At 40.3% G+C, this 22,026-nt stretch overlaps 1 protein-coding gene across 2 annotated transcripts in view; it reads right to left on the bottom strand.

Moving 5' to 3' along the window:
- Window positions 1–22,026, bottom strand: part of LOC131688597 (lachesin) — a 232,391-nt gene that overhangs the window by 70,253 nt on the left and 140,112 nt on the right. For both annotated transcript variants that reach the window (XM_058972958.1, XM_058972964.1), the window contains exon 5: window positions 1,772–1,872. In XM_058972958.1, coding sequence (XP_058828941.1) covers window positions 1,772–1,872 — 101 coding nt within the window. The remainder of the gene's footprint in view (window positions 1–1,771; window positions 1,873–22,026) is intronic.

The raw sequence follows: 22,026 nt of genomic DNA, 5'->3' as shown, positions 1-22,026 counted from the left end.
CAACAGCAAGTGTCCGTCAACCGGTTCTTGCTCTCGTCGCTACTCGCGACAAAATCTGTCACTTGGCGGCGACCTCAAAGCCATCGAAATTTGACATACATTCTAGTCTTAATAGAACATGTATCAAACGATTTTTGTTAAATTTGGGAAAATATTGCTCAGATTACCAAAATGTGGATGTAGCAAATTCTGTAATTTAAAAATCTGGCAGAATGAAAGGTTTGTTTTTTTTGTCTGGAAGCTGCGAAAAAATCTGGCAGTTCCAGATAAATCTGGCATAATGGCATCCCTGCTCGCGACTAAATTTTACACGTCACAAAAGTGACATTTTCTGTAATGAAGCCCGCCTGGCGGGATTCAACGGCGAATCGTTTCATCAGCTTTCAAATGTTTTGGGATTTTTTTTCGTAAACTTTCAGATTCCCTTCACATTATTCAAATCACGTTTTTCGATCTGTGATGTTAGTAAGTTACGACTCCGTGCGAATTGAAAGCAGCGAATAACGAGATAATGGAACCACTGTACATTTTTAATTTCTAGCCTGTCTATCCATTTACCACTTTAGGAACTGTTGATAATTCAGTTGAGTATTAATGTATATTGACACAAGGGGAATTTTTGAACATTTTTGTTGCCTACTGCAAACATAACCTAGTTCCGCACATAACCTTGGAACCGAGTCAGTCTAGCGGTGGCAACCGAGTCGCACTGCAGTTCTCTTGTCGTATAAATTTTTATTTTCATTTATCATAAAAGCTAGAAAAGGAGAAAAAATATGACGTTGGCCAGTTCATAACCAAACTGGCCTTCAACGTCGTTTTTTTCAAGAAGTGCTATTGAACAACATCAACAACAACAACGGTGAAGACCTGTAAGCTTGAGAAGAGCCATAATTTTCACCCGTCACAGACGGGGTGCGGGCTAGCGGGCGAACACTGTGCAGGCAGACACGAACGGAACACCAGGTTGAAAAATTATATGTTTTCATCTATTCATGAGGACCCCATCCGAGTCAGGTCGGTTCGGTCAGGAAGGTAGCTGGAAGTGCAGTGTGATGGTGCACTGTTGAAACGGATAGGGAAACTTACCGTCCATCAGTTTCGAATGAGAAAAACAAATTATGAAACGTCAAACGTGTTTCATCACCGCCTACTTGACCTTTTTAATGTTACTGTTCGAGATCATTGTTTTTAACCTGAATTCGTTTTTGGCTTCAGTTAAGGGGAGGTTCTCTCGAAACTTCATGGATTTTGAAAACTCTCGAGCTAACCTATCCTGACTCAGATCCTAAAACGAAATCAGCATTAGTAGTAAGTACAGTTTCATTTATTAAAACAAACATATTCGATGAATTATATTTTAGCTTTAAAGTGTATGTAAGGAGAGTGACGCCACTTATCGCAAATGGAGCAATCATTATCAGCAAGTGTCATTCCAGACGAACGAATGGCCTCTCAAATTTCTTTCTTCTTTTGGAAAGATACAGTTAGTCATTGTTGTAATCTTGACAGTGTCTATGAGTATTGAGTATTTTTTATAGAAGCGAGCCATTTCATCCATTTTTTAATAAAAATTAATTTGAGGAATCGGTCGAATTTGTCGAGTTTGTATCATGACACAAGAATTGTTTTTTAGCCCTAAACATAACCTCAATTAAAAAACAAAAAAAAAACGTTGCCAAAAATGCGCATAAATTAAACCCAAAATCAATCCAATTTTTTTTAACCGTGCACCCAACACTCCATTGTCGGTTACCATCATCCCACTTACCTGCAGGTGAGCTTTACGGAGCTTCCCTCGGGTACGATCACGTCCGAAGAGGTGTCTTCCGCGATGAAATCCGGCGGAATTACCACGTCCAGATAGCCGAGCTGGGGATGAGAGTGTTAAGAAGAGGCATGAGCAAAGGTAGAAAAGAAAAAAAACAGTTGTAGTGGTGCATAAAAAGACACTAGCGTCAAATCACAAAAAAAAATCCGAAACGAGTGTAAAAACGGAAAAAGTTGAAATGAATTCTGAGTAATAGCAACCGGGAGCCTCTGAGACTCTGGGCACCGGAGGACGTTAAAAAATGTCCACATTTTTAGGGGTTGTTGTTCATCTGGATTAATGAAGAACGAACCGTAATATCTAGAGAGGGGGGTGGTCATCGAATCGTGACAGTTTCTTACCGAGGTGAGAAGAATTAAAGATAGTAAAAGCTCAAATCCACTAATTAGTCTTTTTACGATAGGTTCGATTGACAATTCGCGGGTTGGTTGACGTTTTTTTGTATAAAGACTTTTCAATTTTCTGGTTACCATTTATCTGTCAGTGTAATTCCAATCGAGAACGAAAAAAAAATCTTCGAAGTCTTCTCGAACGCGGGTATTGACAGTTCTAGTGTTCGATTGACACTGACAGTTAAATGGTAAACAAAATAATGAAGAATGTTTAGTTTCTATACAGAGACGCAGTGTCTTTAGGATCAAGAGCGAGTAAGGGCGCTATAACCCTGGCTCATTAGCCAGGGCAAGGCTAAATACTCCTATCGCATCCCAGGAGGCTAGGACCAATGGAGTGATATTAATCTTCTTAGCAAAGTCACTCCCAACGATTTATCAAACCCCCATCAAATTGAACCGGTTGTGTACGGTTGTCCACGTTTCTTCCTTATTCAAGGTTCAAAATTATCTGCTGATTAAATTATTCATTGAATGAATAATTTGATTGCCGTATAATTTTGAATCATCTTTATTTTGTACGCCGCTTTAATGCTTGTGTCATATTCAATATGTGCCACAAACATTAATAATGACAAGACAAATTGTGGACGAACGTCTGCAGTTTTCCAGGATCCCTACATGTATTGGCTGTGTATGTGTAGACTAGACTAGACTAGAGACGCAGTGTCTTTAGAATCAACAATTCACCGTCAATAGCAGAACAGCCTACTGTGGTTTTTGCTCCAAACGAAACTGAGTCTGATTCTAACCTCAATACAGCAATCAAAATGTATCAACTGATGACAGCGGTTGCACTTGAAAGCCACTGCCACAGTTTCGGGGTCAAGCAAAAATGGCATAAGTTTCAATCTCTTGCAAAAAATGACATAACCATCGGAACAGTCTCAGATAATCAACGACCACAGTTCAAAACCTTACTTTATAATCAAAATCGATCATTTTGATTGCAACGTAGGAGTTATGCAGAATATTTCACTGCATTTAAAAGTTTTAATTCAATTTTACTTGTAGCAACGAAACCAGCGTACCTGTTGGCACATATTCACAACACACGCAAAAACTGTTAAAACAAAATCACAATCACTGCGGACGAGCTTTTATTAATTAAAAGTTTAAAGGTTTTATTTTACCCACACGACAGTTTGATACTACTACAATGGAAGAGGTCTGTGTTTATTGTTTTCGTTAGTTCGATATCGACACCACAGAGAACAGACTTGCACGTTCGAACGAATAAGTGTAAATGACTTGTGTAAAACATTTTAATGATAATCCGGTGGAACACCAGTGCCGGAATACAAGTACATTCCAAACTAGAGTGGTCACTTTAAATTGCCTATTTGATCAGCAGTTATTTCGGTCATAGTCAGTAGTGCAACTGGTTGCAAGTACCGAGTTACACGTTAAAAGATGATTAATATTACCATAACTCAAACGATGCAGAACGAGGTTGAATGGCTAGGTTACGGATCCAAGTTAGCCTTGGATTACACATACTTCTAGCGACATCACATGTTTCCTCAACTTGTTTTGGTCAACTCCAATTCGGCAGTTTTCACGACGCCACCCACGTTATGGTTTGGTTAGACCAAACTGGTGTCGTAGAGGATCAATGTAGATTGTCTGACATATTTTTTCGATTGTAGATGTTTTAATCTTAGGATTTGCCTCTACTTCGGATCAGAAAAAAAAACTTTAACCTTTTGTGCAGGTTTAGAATTGAATACAGGTGAGCTGCTGGCGAATTTTTATTTTGTTACAACCTAGTCGAAAGCAAAATTACTAACGTATACTTGATGGTTGCTTCATTGGCGTTTCGGCTACGAATCGGTAGACAGAATATCGTTAGAATAGAACATCCTTCTGTGATAATCTACCCCATATCACATCAACTTCTTTCCGACCGAATGTGCTATCAACCACCCTGTGCTACGATTGGGTCATCTCCCGGATGGATCTGGTACAGTGATGACATATCAATGTCGTCCGATAAGTGATTTAATCACAAAAAAGATTAGTTTTCCCACTATTCAGGTTCTATTTTTTATCTGACCCCAAATGACAGGGCGGCGCAAAAACGAATGGTTTTTCCAACTTTCGACCGGCCGGGACTGCAAAACTAAAATGTTCGGGTTTATGGTTGAAATTCTTGCGTTCGGGTTCTTAAAACTTACAACTTTCGGATGCGAATATTTTCTCAGTGTTAAGATTTTTGGGTGTAGTTCGAAGTTTTTGAAATAATCAGGAAAATTGAATCTACCTGGATTTTACTACGGGTGCTTCCCGAATCATAACTTTACTTTCAGGTTACTCGATTTTGTGCCGTCATTCTTCAGTATTCTCGAATATCCACCGCACGCACATCTTCCTCAAGTGCTATGTATAGTTCGTGGGAAACAAGTACTGATACACTGTTAGGCCCCATGCAAAACTGACTCAGATATCACTACGTTAAAAGTTTAATAACTTCTTTAAACAAAGCCGGATTGACTAGCAGTCTTCGACAAAGTTGTAGACAAATAAAATATATGTCTTATTTTCACTTACGGTTAAAAGACGATGCACACAGTGTCACCTAGCGTTGACAATGCGAGCTAGAGGGGTTTCTCCACGGAAATTGTCGAAAAATCCTATGCAAATTTCAGGCGCGTTGGTCCGGTAGCTAGAATTGTCCGATTTGCTTCAAATTTGGTGCAAATACTCCCGATGAGACTAGGAATCGACTCAAGGGTGGGCCGGTTGAGTTTTCCAAAATTCATTATTTCTCTAGGCAGTCTAATGTCACAATGCTCATCACGCACTTTTCCACTGCTCACATTTTACTTTTCAGCTCACTTCTCAAGTCTCAAAAACACTTCTCAGTTTTCAACTGTCATTTATCTTGTACCGTGGTGGATAACCGAAGCGATTGGTTTTTTTTCTTATTTAAAATTATTTTTTCGCATTCTTTTGCACGAGCAGTTAAGAAACTGTATCCGATTTGTTGTATCGCTTTTTGCATCAATTGGAGCTTTTGTATTGCCGCTTTAATTCAGTAAAATAAAGCCAAGTACCGCTATTTTATTTCCATCAAACTGTACCTCTCTTCATTTCTGTACCACAAATCATTGTTTGGCTACTGAAGCCAGCACTCTAAGCCGGTGCAAAAAATTTCCCAGTCAAAATGCGATGAGCGTTTTTGTCAGCATTACCATATCTATGTACCGTCTCGCGTAGTCGAGATTGATGGTGTGGTTACCGATGCTAGTTTGAATTGCGAAAACCTGCTGTAGTGCAGGATTGCTTCTTTTGAGAACCCCTTGCTTCAGTCAGTGTCGCTGCTGAATTGATGATTATGAGACTAAATCCCATGTCCATTAAATCTCGTTTCGGGCGACCTTCGCCGGTTCTACTTTGCTCAACTAAAATCAAGCAATTGGGCCGCACAACCACCCATTGCATTCCAATAATCACCGGTCTGGCGAATGTGGAAGAAATCATGGAACGACTCTTGCAGTTGGAATGCTGAAAATGGTCTATACTGTGGGGATCGTCCACATAAAGCCTCGACATGTCCCGTGTACCAACAACGTGAGAACATGTCCCTTCATGGATATCCATGTATGCTAAAGAGAACTACGCCATCAATCATCACAAGTAATGAAACTGTCTTGGCACAGGAAGAGTGCGACTGTGACAATCCCCTTGAGTAGACATATTTTTCTGCTGCTAGAAGAAGCTACATAAGAAAAGATGGCATCTGAGATACCTTACAAAGACCAAAAGCTTTCCCTTGAGGGATCATCAAACATAACGCGTTCACAAAAGACATACCTTTTAGTCTCCACAGGATTTTTCAGCTGAGGAAATAACTTTCCTTTTCCTATAGCTTCTAAGGACAGTAGAATGTCATCTTGTGGATCGTCAGAGTCACACTTTTTCTGATCCTGATCCAAGAGAACTAAAGTGATCGATGGCGTAGCTCTCCTTAGCATTTCAGTAAAAGTTTGGCTTAGAGCGCTCCTCAAGAGAGCACTTTAGTATCTCCTCGCACTGATATTGTTCGCGAGACATGCCGAAAACTCACAGTAAGAACACTTCTCAGCATTCCCACTGAAAGAACCATCGCCATGATTCCCTTCCCACTTTTCACACTGGGTCATATAGACGAACTTGTATTTGTGAGGGTAAAATGTGTTCCACAGATCAATGAATGTAAAATTCGAATCGGTGACTACGCCATTTATCTAAACTTTGTGGGCGGGCACGTAGACACGGTACTCTTTCGTAAAGGTTTTGTCTTCAGCGATGTGTGGAATATAAATAATAACTCGAATCAATAATATCTTTTTTATTTCACAACCTAGTGTACCTTAATGTTCAGGATATTTTAAAGGGTTACCTCACTGCACAGTGGGTTGTTCCGCCAAAAACGTGACTAAAATTTTTGACGCGAAAATGCTAAAGCGGACTATAATGATGTCTTCTGGGATATTTTATGAAAGTACAAGACCTTCATTTTTTCAATATATTTATAGTGATTAATCACCTTAAAAGTGAGATATTTAGTGAAAAATATGAAAAAAAACAAGATGAAATCTTCAAAAGACTGAAGACGAAAAATCTCTATTATAGTACGCTTGATGTTATAGCGCGTTGTTTGTGGATGACCCCTTGAAAACTGTTTTAACATAACTTCTTAAATATCGCAGATAAAACATCAGCATGTTCCGGAAAGTTATTCGTTTTGCCGATAAACGTATTTTTCCAGAAGAAATTATTGGTCTATCTCGGGCGACTTGAAAGTTATTGGATAATTTTGATGAAATTAGCGAAAGTTTTAAAAGTAATGTCTTTCAAGACGACAAAATGGGAATCAAACTTGTGCTTTAGAGTATTGAAAATTCTATACACAGTGGTGAAGACAGATTTAAAATCTATCAGGTAATGGCTGAGATATGAACGGTCAAAGTAATCGTTCTCACTTTCTTGACCGCCACGGTACTCCGGGTGTTAATACATCCTTCTAGATCCTAATAGTCGCGTTCTCACCCGGTGTTGATATACAGTCTTCACGCATTCAACGAGGTTGACTAGTAGCATTCGACTAAAATCACAATTCTTTCTGTTCAAGATTTTCGGCTCGATGCATGAAAATAGTGGGAAGCAACCACGATCGGTTTTTTTTTTCATTTGGATAGTACATTTGACCCATCGACAATAAAAATAATAGTTGGAAAACGGAAATTCGACGATTTTGATATAATTCGTCAAGCTAAAAAAGAGCCTCACCGTGCACTTCTAGGGATAAAAAATGCTAATTATCTCCATCCTATTAACCTGCCCTTGATATAAATAATTCATAAGTGTAAATACTTTAAGACCAAATGGGAAAACACCGAGGCCTTCTTGATATTACAGAACACCTACTGAAATTCAACTTCCACGCTACAGCACGGGTATTTCTTTATGAGGTAAATATTGAGTCCACGCACCACCCTGCTTGAAGAACGCATTGAATCAGTTCAAAAACAATTTACTCTTAAATGCACTTTCTAAACGCATTTGGACCGCATTCCCTCTTCCATCTTATGAGGCACGCTGCACTGCATGCTCATCAACACCGCAAATTTGCAATGATTTATCTTATACACGACAGTATTTCCCAACGCGTACCATCTTTAAACCGTAGAAGCAATGAATAGCATATAAGTAAACATTGTAAAAGCATTTTTTGTGTTCTATATCTTTGTGACGAAATAAATAAATAGAAGTATACGACGAAGATCGGAGCCCCCCCCCCCCACTGCTTCAGAACGTACGCGACATTAGAAGCAAAATTGAAGAGCTTGATGGAAACCAAAATCGTGATTATTGGCACCGTTTCGTTGACAGGTCGGTGAGAGAAACTTTGATAAACACTCTGGGGCGCAGTTCTAATATTCACGGGTAAATGGACCCGTAAGTACAGAAGTTCTGTTTGTTGAAGAGAAAGGTACTGAAATTATTTTTTTTTCAGTTTACAAGACCATATTTGAGAAAATTCCGATTTCCAGCTTCTTAAAAAACCCTTAAAACTCAAGGATAAACATGCCATCTGCTGTTTTCTAGCGTAAGCTGATTGAAATTTCGTGCATGGTAGCAAAAGGCAATCATTCGCCCCCTTGTCTTTACGGTGGCCCCGCTGGGTGTCTGATAGACAATCCAGTCGTTTCAAACCAACTGTTCTCGTTAGTTCCTTTTCGATTGCGTATTTGGCGTATGTTCCCAAGAGAACCCTTCGATGTCACTTTCGATTAATCGTCCACAAACTGGCGCCAATAGTCGTATTTTTTTGTTGCTCACTCGAGCCAAGTTTTTAAATATGTTTTTCAAGTTCGAAATTCTTTGTATAATTATGCGAATGCATCGTTGTACTCCTTACTGTGCCACGGATTAGAAGATCGCTTGTTAATCGTCGAACAAGGAACTTCTTTCGTTTGAACGTGTAATGTTGCATCTGGAATCAATTCAGCAATTTTTAGAAAGTGTGTTACTATGTTTTAATTGCCGCAAGGTTCTACTGTATCGATTTTGTTGGCTATTTTCGGCAAATTTGAGACTAAGAGAAACGAAAGCAATGAAATTGAAAGACGGATAGGTATTCGGAACAAATACCTATCCGTCTTTCAGACGGAGCTTCGTCGCTCGGAACAAAGATCGCTACGCCTACACGTCCGCAGATCTGACCCAGGTCTGGTTGTCACCTCCAAGCCTACTGGACGTTCCCGAAAATTGCAGTATAGAATCTGGGAAGTAGAATCAGAATATCCGTATCTTTGAGTAACTCTCAGTTCAAATCGACTCCCATAACTTATGATGCGACATTTCAGACCAGGCTCACCATACCTGGCTTCTTTGAATTTACTACGAAATTCAGAGGAAAACTACAGGCAGTGGTTCGCGACATACCCTTCAATTCAGCATCAATTGCTGTTCCAAGGCCTTCATCTGGCATTCAGAGCAGCTTCTCCGTTTTTCAGAACAGGCTTCAACGATCCCCGCTGTCGCCCTGAATTCGGTAGCGCTAGCCGTCCTCTGATAGCCTCAAATGTATCACCCTGTAGACAGTCCTGCAAACGCTTCTAATTTTCTAAGCCTGGAAACCAACTGTAAACAGTCGTGTGTTCGAAGCTGCTGATAAACAGTGGTCAAACTTCTGAGACCCCTTTAAACTTGAGAAGGTTTTGAGGAGCCACTTTGTGAATAACCAGTGAGACAACCCGGCCCGTTTGCTTCTCCGTTCTTAAGACTGTTGCGATTACATCTACTCGGCGTGACCTCCGAAACTTCACCGTCACTCACATCTTCGTCACTTCGCTCGGATGTTCAAGCCCCAGTCAAGAAGTATTCTTAGTGTTCAGTAGGATCGTAGACCTCTTTCAAGGAGTTCGGATCGTACACACAAAAATGCACAATTCCATTTCTAAGGTATTATCTCGAAGCTACCACCCCGGTTAGGATCATACGCAGCGCTGATGCTATCGTCCCGTTCCCTAGCAATCGCCGTTATGCTAGCAATACCCCCGGACACCTCCCGTACGAGATGACCTCGTTCCACCAGCGAATCCACAATCCTCGCCCCGAAACTACTCTCCAAATCAACCCGCATCGGTGCCAGCTGATGATGCAATCGCGGTGCCAGCATCGTTGTGTTTAAATCTTGTCCGAAGAAAATACTCCGAAGTACCATCAACACCGTGGACGTTGTAATCCGTGTTCCCCCGGACGACCCTACAACCATCCGGACATCCCCTTGACCATCGATCACGATGGTGGGAGTCATTGAAGACAGCGGTCGCTTCCCCGGTGCTACGAAGTTCGCTGGCGATGCAGGAACTCCGAACGAGTTGATCACCCCCGGAGTCGAAAAGTCGTCCATGATGTTGTTCAAGATAATACCCGTCGATTGGGATCTTCGTTTACAACCGAAGCTGTTGAATGAATGACATTAATGGTAGAAAAGCGCATTAAAGAGATGAACTCTTACAAAGTATTAATAGTGCCAGTGATCGCCACTGCATCCCCATTGGGCGCCAGCACCGAAACGTGTGCCGTTCCGTGATCTTCCTGTTCAGCGAATTCAGCCCCATAGTATTCGTAGTCTGTAAACGTCCTGTCGTCCTCAATTTTCTTCCGAACACCATCCGCGTACGGTTTACTGGTTAGATTCCGGATCAACAGTTCAATTCCCGTTACAAATTCCGGATCTCCAACGCGAGTTCGAGCTCCATAGGCATGCTTAAAACTCTCCGCGACCCGATGCCAAGTTATCGGATCCTCCGGGTCCAGATCGTCGTAACCATCCAACAGGTTGAGGATGTAGACTGCGATGGTTCCACTGCCCGGTAGAGGCATGCTGTATACGCTGTAGTTCTGACGGATTGTGGTGGCGGCTGAGGGTAGCCAGCGAGGTCTGGGAATTAAATTGAAATGATTACTGAAACTGATCTTGATTATAGTTATAGGACCTACCTGTAGTTGTAAAAATCTTCCGCCGTTATGATGCTGCCAAACTCCCGGAGATCAGCTAACAGTTTCGGCAGCAGCGACCCACTTTTCCCGTGCAACGAGTCTACCTTCTCGTCCGCGATCACTTCCAACGTATCAGCGAGTACTTCCCGCTTCAACGTATCACCAACTTGCCACACATCATCTGTCTCCGGATTAACGAATACCTCCCGCAGTGACGGAATGGACCGAAGCCGAACCCGTTCCGACTGCATAGCGCTTGCCATAAAATCGGTCACTCGGACCCCCTTCCGGCATAAATCAATCGTCGGTTCGAAAAGCTCCTTCCATTCCAGTTTCCCGTACCGCTGGTGCATTTCCCAGAATCCGCTAATAGCTCCAGGAGTGGCCATCGCAAGCCCTCCCTCAACCGCAGCTTCCGCATTATTCACGAACATATCTTCGGTCGCAGCCTTGGGAGCAGTTTCCCGAGCATCCAAAGAAATTACACCTCGCGATTCCCGTTCGTAGATCGTTGCCAGGAATCCACCCCCGATTCCGGTACTCTGCGGACAGGTTACCTCTTCGCATAGCATGGTAGCGATCGCCGCATCAACAGCCGAACCATTTTTCCGCAATATCCCAGCCCCGATGGCAGCACATTCCGGTCCGTTGGAAACAACGGCACCGCCGGGCAGGGGAAGATTCGTCCGGTCGGAACCATCCTCTGATTGTTGTTGGAGGCCAAATACCAGCCCCAAGGTTATTGCGATGACGACAACCGTGGCCAAAGCCGATATCAGCAGGAGTGCCTTTTTGCTTAGGTTGAAGCTGTAAAACAGTTTGCGGATAAAAGGATAAAAGTGTTTGTACTTCTGAGAAATAAATTGCCGAAATGGTCATTACCCTCAGGTGGGCACTGGCGGTAAATATGGGATTCACCAACAGTCTGACAGTCTGTTTATTTCTGGCAATCAAACGCTAAATCAAGTTGGCGGGGAGTGCGATAAACTCATTTCGGATTTGTTGTTGTAAAACGATAAGCTTTTGGCAGCCTTCTTTGGAATGAAATCATTTCAAGATGTTTGTAATGTGTTTTGTTGTAATACATTAATTGAAGACTTTAAAATAAGCAAAGCAAAAATGAAGATTGTTTTTGGATTAAGATTGTGTTTTTTTTAGCTTTTCGTTATCACCCAATATTTCTCCTTAGTGGAGAGCAATTTAGGTAAAACATTTTCTCTATTAAAGAGAAATTTGTTTCAGCCTTCGACATCGTCTCATCAGAATCCGACACTAACTGAGTGACAGGACTAAGCTAGACGCAGGTTTAGTTTAATAATTGTTTGTTCAGGAGCACAAATTGTGTCTCCACTTTTTGGAGCTAGCGTCAATCCGACGCCAGCTTAGTCCTGTCACTAAGTTAGTGTCGGATACTGATGAGACGCAGTCGAAACGCAAATTCCATAACTAATTTATATAAAAGGCTTTTTTTTATCTTTTAAAATCAGTAGAAAATGCAATAAATAAATAAAAGAATCGATTAGTCTAGATCTTTTTCAATAAACTTCGTTGTAATGTTGTATAAACTAACAGTGCAACCCCGGATCTATACTCACATCATACTTAGGCTATCGACAAATCGGAGGGACTATACTCTTCACCTATCCGTCACAGTCGCCAGTAGAAGGAACACGAAATTGTCGATTGCCTGAAATATCAGTATCGAGACTTGATATTGACGTGTTCGCCACGCAGAATCCAACTGAAGCCTACCTTGAAATTATCTAACGAGCCAACGGCAACGGGTAAAGGCATTTTCGGAGCGTAATATAATTCGCATGAGATAACACAGCTATCGGAGATCATATTGATAATTGTTGGGTGGGATTCAAGGGGCTACTGGCTGTTCTTCGCTATCTTTCCAAAAATACCATTCATTAAAATGTGGGTAATGTGTCAATTTGTAGCAATTACTGAAATTCAAGTATTGATGTTTTGATTTGACCGTGAGGATAACTAGTACTAGAGATAGGGTGACCATATCAGGCGAGTAAAAACCCGGGGAAGTCGAAAGGGGATTCCTTCCCCCGTTACTTCGTAATCGACTGTACCTTCTCCACAGATTTTCGGCAGCAACGAAGTACTGGTGGTCTGGGAGAAAAAGTTCCGCCAGAAAGTCTTTCGTGGGAATTCGATCACCGAGTACTTTTTCGGATTTGTATACACGCAGTTTTTGCTATACCACCATCAGCGAAAGCTTCATGCGCTTTTTGAAAAAAAAAAAAACGGTAATCTTGAATTGAGCGGATGAGATAAACTACTTTGAGATCATCTGTGCAGGATTGGCAAGAAGTTTTCAGCAGTAAATTCACGTCATTGAAGTAAAGCAGAAACATCAACGGTCCCAAGTAGCTTCCCTGCGCTATACCTGGCAATCTCCGTCGCGTTGCGTTGTGACGATGATTTTGACTGCTGATTATCCAATAAGAGTTTCTTAGGAAGTGGTAAGTAGGAATTCATACCAATCCGACTCATATTAAAATCTCAACAGTATGATAGCCATCATTGCCGGTCGCCCCCATTTTTATCGTTCACGGGGAAGGATAAAGGATAAGGTAGACGGGAAGTGATGATGCTCCACCTACTTAACGGAAGCTATGTCTACCTACTAATCAGACTCTTCCACAGGTGTCGCAGAGTTGGTGGTTTGGAAGGGTATAAAGTCTAGGATTCGCTCCAAGCAATCGCTTGCGACCTGTAAAGCATGGTTTATTAGATAGTAGTTTAGTTGGTTTTCGAGTACACGATCACTCGAAAAAGATAATATCTTGTTTTGTTTTTGGTTCTTTTTAAACTCTGGGTAGCCGGCTACCGAGAGTATCCTATGTTTTCTGAACAAAAGCAATTTGAACTCCACACAGCAGATGGCGACAGAATTCAGAAAAATTTCACTATTCCTTCCCTACAATATATTTATTGGGTTGAAAACTACCGAGTGTCACGTTCTACAGACAAAGAGTTTTGATAGCGCGAGATGTTATAAATCATGGAAAGAATTTAATATTTTCCAATTTAGGAAATACACGTATACGAACGAAAATATCTAACATGGAAGGGAAATACAAAGGATCGTTAACCTGATACACGGGCTTGTTAGCAATAACGGAACTTGAAATTAGATTCATTGAAACCAACGCGGCGTAAGTATTGACCCGTGATCATCGATACTTGAAGTCTTGTTGGCGCTGATTTCCGAACAACTGTTTATTGAGAAAAAATATTAATCGAGGGTTGTATACAAACCGAATCTACAAACGAAAACCAAGAAATAGTTTTGAGTTGCCCAAAATAACCATTAACTGTACCGAAAGCTTCACTCTGCAAGACGGATACACTAGCAGTTCAACGCGCGCCTCGTTTGTCCCCCTTCCCTGTCAGCATACGACCACACTAATGCCACTCCCGCACGAAACGAAACTGAGACAGGCTCCAATCCGTCAACCTGTCGAAGTGAACGAATTGACAGCGGTTGGGGATAGAACCCAACCCAGTCCCGAGTTTAAGCAGCAACGGCAAAAAGTGGCCTGTATCTCGGTTGACACCGCGGCGAGGGAAGCGATAGAAGTTCTGTATCAGAGGTGAATGGCGACATAGATTGGCGCCATGTTGCACGATGATACAGCTTTGCCAACCGACCCAGCGACCTCTTTTTTTGGTTGACAAACTGAGATTTATTACCTGATCGATTATTGATCTTAATTGATTATCAAGCCCTCGAAAATTACGCGATTAACGGATAATAGATTATTTGCAAAAATCAGATATCACTAACGCATTACATCAAAGTGAGAATGGAGTACAAATTAACGCAGTCTGTACAGACTCAAGAAAAACTTTCGACGAAGTGGATCATCAACCGCTACTAGCAAAGGTTAACCGATTGGGTTGTTCTTCACGTTACTGACTTACTGTCAAACATACAGTTCAAGAGTTCCACAAGGAAGCAACCTGGGACTGTTGCTGTTTTCAATATTTTTTAACGATATCTGTTTGCTCTGTTGAATTCAAAACCTCAGTTTGTGGAACGACGACGAACGCAAAAGCAAGCGATCAGCAACAGCGACACACTTCATTCCGTCTGTCTAACAGGATTGGCGTTGAAATGAAGTGTACCGCTCATATTCATAGATTCGAGTAAATTTTATGTTTCGCTTGAATGCTTCTGGTGCTTCAGAAAACTTTGCAATTATTAATTAAGTCTAAACTAACAAAAATTTTATTCATGAATCCTTTCAATCCTCGTGAACTACTTCATGATCCCTAATTTATTAGTCACGATACAATATCCGTGCTCGTGAAATGGTTCACAAAATCATCAAATATTAATCATGAATTCGTGAACTGGTTCATGAATCCTAATATATTAGTCACGATCCAAAACCCGTGCTCGTGAAATAGTTCACGAAATCATGAAATATTATTTATGTATTTGTGAACCGGTTCATGATACCTAGTATAATAGTCACAACTTATCATTCGCTTTTGTAAAAAAAATTCACGAATTCATAAAATATTATTCATGTTTTCGAGAACTGGTTCATGACTCCTAGTACATGATTTACGATCTATCTATTATCTATTTGCGTGCTTGTGATATTTAGAAGATAACCCTAATCTTTTACAATTTCATGCAACATGGTAATGAAATTTTTACGTGAATCCATTCACAACATTTGGAGTATTATTCGTCGAATCATTTTTGTTCCATGCACTTTTTCATTAAATATCCAGTTGCTAGCGATCAATAACAGGTAAAAAATATAAAAAAAAAACTATTAGAACCTTGAACATCGTTATTCATTTTTATAAGGTTCATTGTGATGTCCGGACAAAAAACGAAAACTGCACTGAGAACCCCAAATAGTGTGCGTGATATAGTTCACAGAACCAGATATCGCGAACGAGTTTTATTTTAATGATTCAGTTCATATTGTAACGTTATTCCGAGTAAAAAACCGTTAGTAACCAAAAAATAATAGATCACGATCATACGAAGAGAGTTTACAAATACCATAATAAAACTGCTGGTATCATGAACATTAGTTACATTACTCTTTGAAAGTAAGCTCTAAAATAAAATATCATGATAACATGGACAGAAATTACGAAAATCGTGACTAAGATCCTGAAATCAGGAACATGAATCACTCTACTCATGACTAAAATATCACGATAACGTGAATGGAAATTACGAACATCGCGACTAAGATCTTGAAATCATGAACTTTAATCCCGCTAACGTCATGAGAATTCACAAGAATTGCGAATAAGCTCTTGAAATCATGAACAACGTTTGACTGTCGACTGTGTATTCCCAAATCATGAACAAGAATCACAACAAAAACTAAACATGTCCAGGGAACAACAATAGTAACCCAACCAAGCATTCTAATGTAACGCATTGTATATATTCGGGACGAACTGGTTATTAGAAAACACAAATAGTTTCATGAATACGAGATTTATTATTCATAATTTCAGGAACTTGGTCACGGTTTTCGTAAATCGTTCAGTTCACGAAATCGTGACCTTTTGTTCATGAATTTATGAATGGATTTTTTCCGTGTAGGAAACGAAAAAACCTACGCACTAAATTTTCGGCTACTTTGCTGCGCTTATTACCTCCAAACCAATAGCCAGCACCGGGAACGCTGAACTGCCAAAAAAAAACTACGGATTGTAAGTGTACCTTTGCATTATCAAAAATAAACATCCGCGCGTCATTCGTTCACCACCAATACGACGATGCGATGGCGCGGGGGTTATTATTAATCGCCAGCCTCACGAGTGCACAACCTGGCGCGCAGTTAGCAAACAAACGACCATCGTCCGCTGAACGTTCTGCATCATAATTTCCTCCCGGTAGTGCTTAATTATGTTTAAAAATAACTTCCTCATCCTGTTTAGAGCCAAAGTGTGCCAACCAGCCAGCTGTTGGCTGGTCTCGGAATAATGATCACGATTATAGTGGAAAACAATGGAAAAAGTGCAAACTTATTATTTACCCTCGCCCACGTGACTGAAGGTTGGAGCTGACCTGATCGCAGAGTGGTCCAGCTGCTGTCTTGGTTCGAGTGTATGTATGTGTATAGAAATTGGAATGCATGCTCTTGAAATATGCCACGAACTTCCGGCAGCTGCTGACAGGAAGTGTTTTGACTAATTGACAGGATGTTGGTAGGAAATTGTATTCAATTAAGCTTCCACCCCGTGACTGCTTTCAGAGCTTCATCAGGTCCGAAGAGTGCCATTCTCGAAAAATTAAGTCAAATTAGACTCTAATTCAATTGCCATCGACGAAACTCCAAATCAACTCTCACACACACACACCCTCTACGAAATGGCAGCAAACGCGCTCAACTTTCACCCTAATTGATCGCGTCCAGAAGAGCAGATAAAAAATATGAGTCAATAAATCCTTGTTACAGAGGAGAGAGAAAAAAAGCACACCGCGTAGATGATTGGCGCGAATTGATGGCCATTCGATCGAACACACACACACAGAAGAGTACCGGGGGGCGGCGGGCGTCTGGTCAAATGGTTTTCAATTCAATTAATGCTCTTTTCCGGCATCATTGGCAGCACACAAAAAAACCAGAATTGCTGGCAGTTTGGTGATGGGAGCGATGCTTTCTCAAATTAAGTGCGATTTACTTAACGAAATTTACTGCTTTTCATCCCACCATCCTGCTCACCACGGATTCGGGAAACTGGGTTGGGTCAGAGCACTGAGTGGAAGCACGAATGCGGATAGAATTTTTGTTCCAGATGGTGTGTACTCTGCTGGGCTGAGACACAACACCATATTCGCGATGGGGGTGGGGAGGTGTACGGTTTCTTGCTGTGTTAGATTATAATGGAAGCATTTTAAAAGAATTACAAGAGTATTTAATTATCCCTAATTTAGTGCCGCGCTGTCTCCACGCGACTGTTGATTCGAGCGGTGCGTTTGTGTTGGTTTCCGTGCGATTTGGGAGTTTTGCTGAAGGAAAATATATAATTTCGAATTCTAGTAGGCCATGGGTTAAGTGTTCAAGTATTATAATTAGGTATAAGAGCTGTGATAGCGTATATTAACGTAAGTTTTGTTTGCCCTTTCAAACATATTTAAAATAAAATAAAATCAAAACGAAAATGCACAGTTTCACCTAATATAATCTCCAAAACTGAATAATAAAGTTATATCGAAAAAAATGCATTTAAGAAAAAAAAACTTAAATATTGTTTATATCTCCATATACTGCATACATAGAGCTTCGATATTGTCGTGTCCGGACGTACGAACAGCCAACCTTCCTCGTTCAAAGTCTATCACACAACTGCCGAACCTTTTCCGATTCTTTTCATTCGACCCCTTTCTCCAGTGCATTCTCTCCGCTCCAACAATTTTAATGATCTTTCCCTCCGTCTCAGTTCCTACAGATATCTTCAACACAGTAGTTTCAAATATCATTCTCAACAACTTTAGTGAAGACACCCAACCTTCAACACCTAGCTGTTTATATTTTATTAACGTAATCTGTTGATAGGTATTTCGAACTTATGTGTTGCGTTCTTTTTTGTGACAAAAACTTAAGACAACATGCTCCGATATGTACTTATAAAGCACTGTTAGCCTTAACAGGGGCTGAACTCATCGAAATGCGGCTCCTCAGAGAATAGGTTTATAATTTTCAAAAAGTAGTGAAAGCTATTAAAAAGTAATCTTAAGGTGGGGCCATCAAACCAAAATAAGGCATTATTTTTTTTTATTTCAATTATAGAGGTTTTAACCTTAAGGTCATTCGCCTCTTCGGGTTAGAAAAATCTCTTAAGAAAAATTTCTAACCCTATGTGCGGGGTCGGGACTCGAACCCAGGTGCGCTGCGTACAAGGCAATCGATTTACCAACTACGCTACGCCCACCCCCGCATTATTGTTGTCTATTAAAATAACAGGATTGCGATTAAATCCTAGGATCATTATTTGAAATTCTAAATTGAATGAGTTTGGATTTTGAGGTTTGATCAAACGACGAGCAAAGTACACTCGCGATTTTAGTACACCCAGGTTTTTTTTACGCGGGGGATACGTACCGCGTAAAAAAAACCGCGTAAAAAAACCGCGTTGATTGGAAAATCCGCGTAAAAAATCGCTTTAATTCGAAAATCCGCATAAAAAAAACCGCGTTAATTGGAAAATCCGCGTAAAAAACCGCGTTAATTTGAAAATCCGCGCAAAAAAACTCTCAGCAAAAGACTTAGAATATTTTTGGAAGTTTTTTTTTTGCGCGGATTTCACAATTAACACGGTTTTTGCAAAAAATATTCAAGTCCTTTTGAATGCAACAGACTTAGAAGATTTTCGGAAAGATGGAAGAGACGGGTCTGGAAGATTCCTTATGGCCCTCACCCCAACAATATGGATATTTTCGGAATGGTCTTGAAGAGTAGGTGCCAGAAATTGATTTTTGACGCCATTTTGAAATCAAAGATGGCGACTTCCGGTTTTGCTAAATTCGCTATAACTTAATCAATATGGGTATTTTCGGAATGGTTTTGACGAGTAGCAGACAAACGTCGATGTTTGCCGTCATTTTAAAATTCTAGATGGCGACTTCTGGTTTACCGAAATTCCCACATGAAAAATTTGGCAATCATCTAAATCACCTTCAAATATAAGATCTAATCATAAACCAGCAAAATGCAAAATATTTTTATGTGTTCATCCAGGAATGCAAGAGAGGGAGAAGAAAGAGACGTATGTGGTGTGAGTTGGGGGTTTGAATTTATTCAAATTAAACATATTGCTTAAATTTAAGTAAATTCAACTGTTTAATTAGAACTATTTGCACTACAACTTCAACTTCCAAAAATACCAATATTGATTGGGTTAGAGCGAATTTCGCGAAATCGGAAATCGCCATCTTCGATTTAAAAATAGCGTCAAAAATCAATTTTTGGAACCTACTCGTTAAGATCATTCCAAAAACACTCATATTGATTGGGTTATAGCGAATTTCACTGAACCGGAAGTCGCCATCTTGGATTTCAAAATAACGCCAAAAATCAATTTCTGGCACCTATTCTTCAAGTCCATTCCGAAAATATCCATATTGATTGAGTTTTAGCGAATTTCGCTAAACCGGAAGTCGCTATCTTTGATTTCAAAATGGCGTCAAAAATCAATTTCTGGAACCTACTCTTCAAGACCATTCCGAAAATACCCATATTGTTGGGGTGCGGGCCTTAAGGAATCTTCCAGACCCGTCTCTTCCATCTTTCCGAAAATCTTCTAAGTTTTTTGCATTCAACAGGACTTAGAATATTTTTTGCCAAAACCGTGTTAATGGCGAAATCCGCGCAAAATAAAAACAGCCAAAATTCTTCTAAGTTCTTTGCATTTAAAAGGACTTAGAAATTTTTTTCAGAAAAAAGTAAGTCTTTTGCATTCAAAAGGACTTAGAATATTTTTGCAAAAACCGCGTTAATTGGAAAATTCGCGTAAAAAAAACGCGTTAATTGGAAAATCCGCGTAAAAAAACCGCGTTAATTGGAAAATCCGCGTAAAAAACCTCGTAAAAAAACCGCGCAAAAAAAACCGCGTAAAAAAACCTGGGTAATTGATAGTTTTTTTTCTTTAGAAGCCTAAGTAAATAAATGCTGAGGACAAAAAGGCATTTTATTTTCTTTTAATGTAGGGTTCCCTTTTAAAAAGTTCGGGAAACAAAAGTGACAGTTTTCGAACGTTAATGAATTACACAAAAATGGTCCCCAACTTTGAAGTAAGACACGAAGCATGTATGACTTCCATAAATAACGTAGCAACCGATTTTCAGAAAACTAGCCCAAAACGAGGCTGAAAACAGAAATGTACAAGTATTTCTCAGACAGAGCCATCAATTTGAAGCAAAAACTGCAAAATTTCAGCCGTAAAACTTGGCCTGAATATTTGCGAAATCATTCGAAGCTAGACGTTTGAAGGCGACGGACGGAGCTTTTATGCAAGGCTCATCAACTTATATACTGCGGAGCTGTCAGCAGGCTAGTAGATTGTGCGATTCCGTTGTGGATCATTTTAATGGAATCAGCAGCCATGAATGGAGTCACGACACTCCGCTTATGTTCCACATTTTACCCACCTGTATTTTTTGGGCATTAGTTAATGAAGCTTAACCGCCCCCTACAATTAAACATGATTGGATGGTCTTGGACAGGCTCGTTTGTTGTTTGTTGTGAGACAATTTAGGCACGTTCTTTGTGGGCGAATTTTGCGCAGTGCAGCGATTTCTGCCTCGCAACGATGCGGTGTCTCCTCCTGTGGTTGTGGTTGCGGCTTTCGTTATCAACGGCTTGCGGAAAACCTTTGCTTGATATGCACCAATGCAAAATGCTTGTTGTATTAGGTAAAGAATTTTTTACAGACAATTTCTTTTATGCGTAAGTACGTTCATAGTCATCAAATGGGGCGGTGCTAATAATGCAATTCAATGCTCAATCACCAGTCGAATAGTAGACAACGAATAAGAACACAGCAGCGAATGGCTACATTCAAAAAATCAATTTAATTTCGCCCATTTATGGAAATCGTATATTCTGCAAAATGAGTTACACAATTGTTGTGCATATTTTTGATCAGATAGCGCAAAAAATCTATTTACTTTATTCAATGCAACGGTAACTATTCACGTTCAAAATAGGGTTGCCACTCCTCCGGGTTTAAACCGGAAACTCCGGTTTTGAGAGACGATCTCCGGGCCTCCGGATTTTACATCGATTTCTCCGGGTCTAGTGAGGCGATGAACAATTTTAACTAAATTTGTTTGTTTCAAACGAGTTCGTCTGTTGCTAATGTTGGCTGCGCTAGCAGCGGTCGTTAACTTTTGACCAGAGAAAAAAACCTTCGTGCCTTTGTTTGAAACTCCCTAGCGACTTTAATGCTGAATAACCGAATTTGAGCCTAGCAAAATTCCAGAAGACATCGCAATATGCTTCTCAGATGTTGCCGCTTTCCTGCCTGCTTCACTCTACTTATTCTGTTAGCTGTTGCAGAGGGTAATATTTGTTCGGCTTATTCTCCACAGCGAGAGTGGCCACTGCTTTTGTTTCTTATTGTCGTTAGCCGGAAAATTTAAATTTTACTCCTATATACACCGACTAAACGGTTCACAAACGTGAAAATTTTACAGACCAATGAGAAAAGCTCGGACTAGTAGTACGCATTATGCTTTGACAAAAAAATAAACGGTGAATGTGAGTCAATTTCAGTAATTGATACCTCGACGAGTTA

Source organism: Topomyia yanbarensis, chromosome 1, assembly GCF_030247195.1.
Source record: "Topomyia yanbarensis strain Yona2022 chromosome 1, ASM3024719v1, whole genome shotgun sequence".
Lineage (NCBI taxonomy): Eukaryota > Metazoa > Arthropoda > Insecta > Diptera > Culicidae > Topomyia > Topomyia yanbarensis.
Note: the sequence above shows the minus strand (reverse complement) of the source record. Positions and strands in the feature narration are given on the sequence as shown.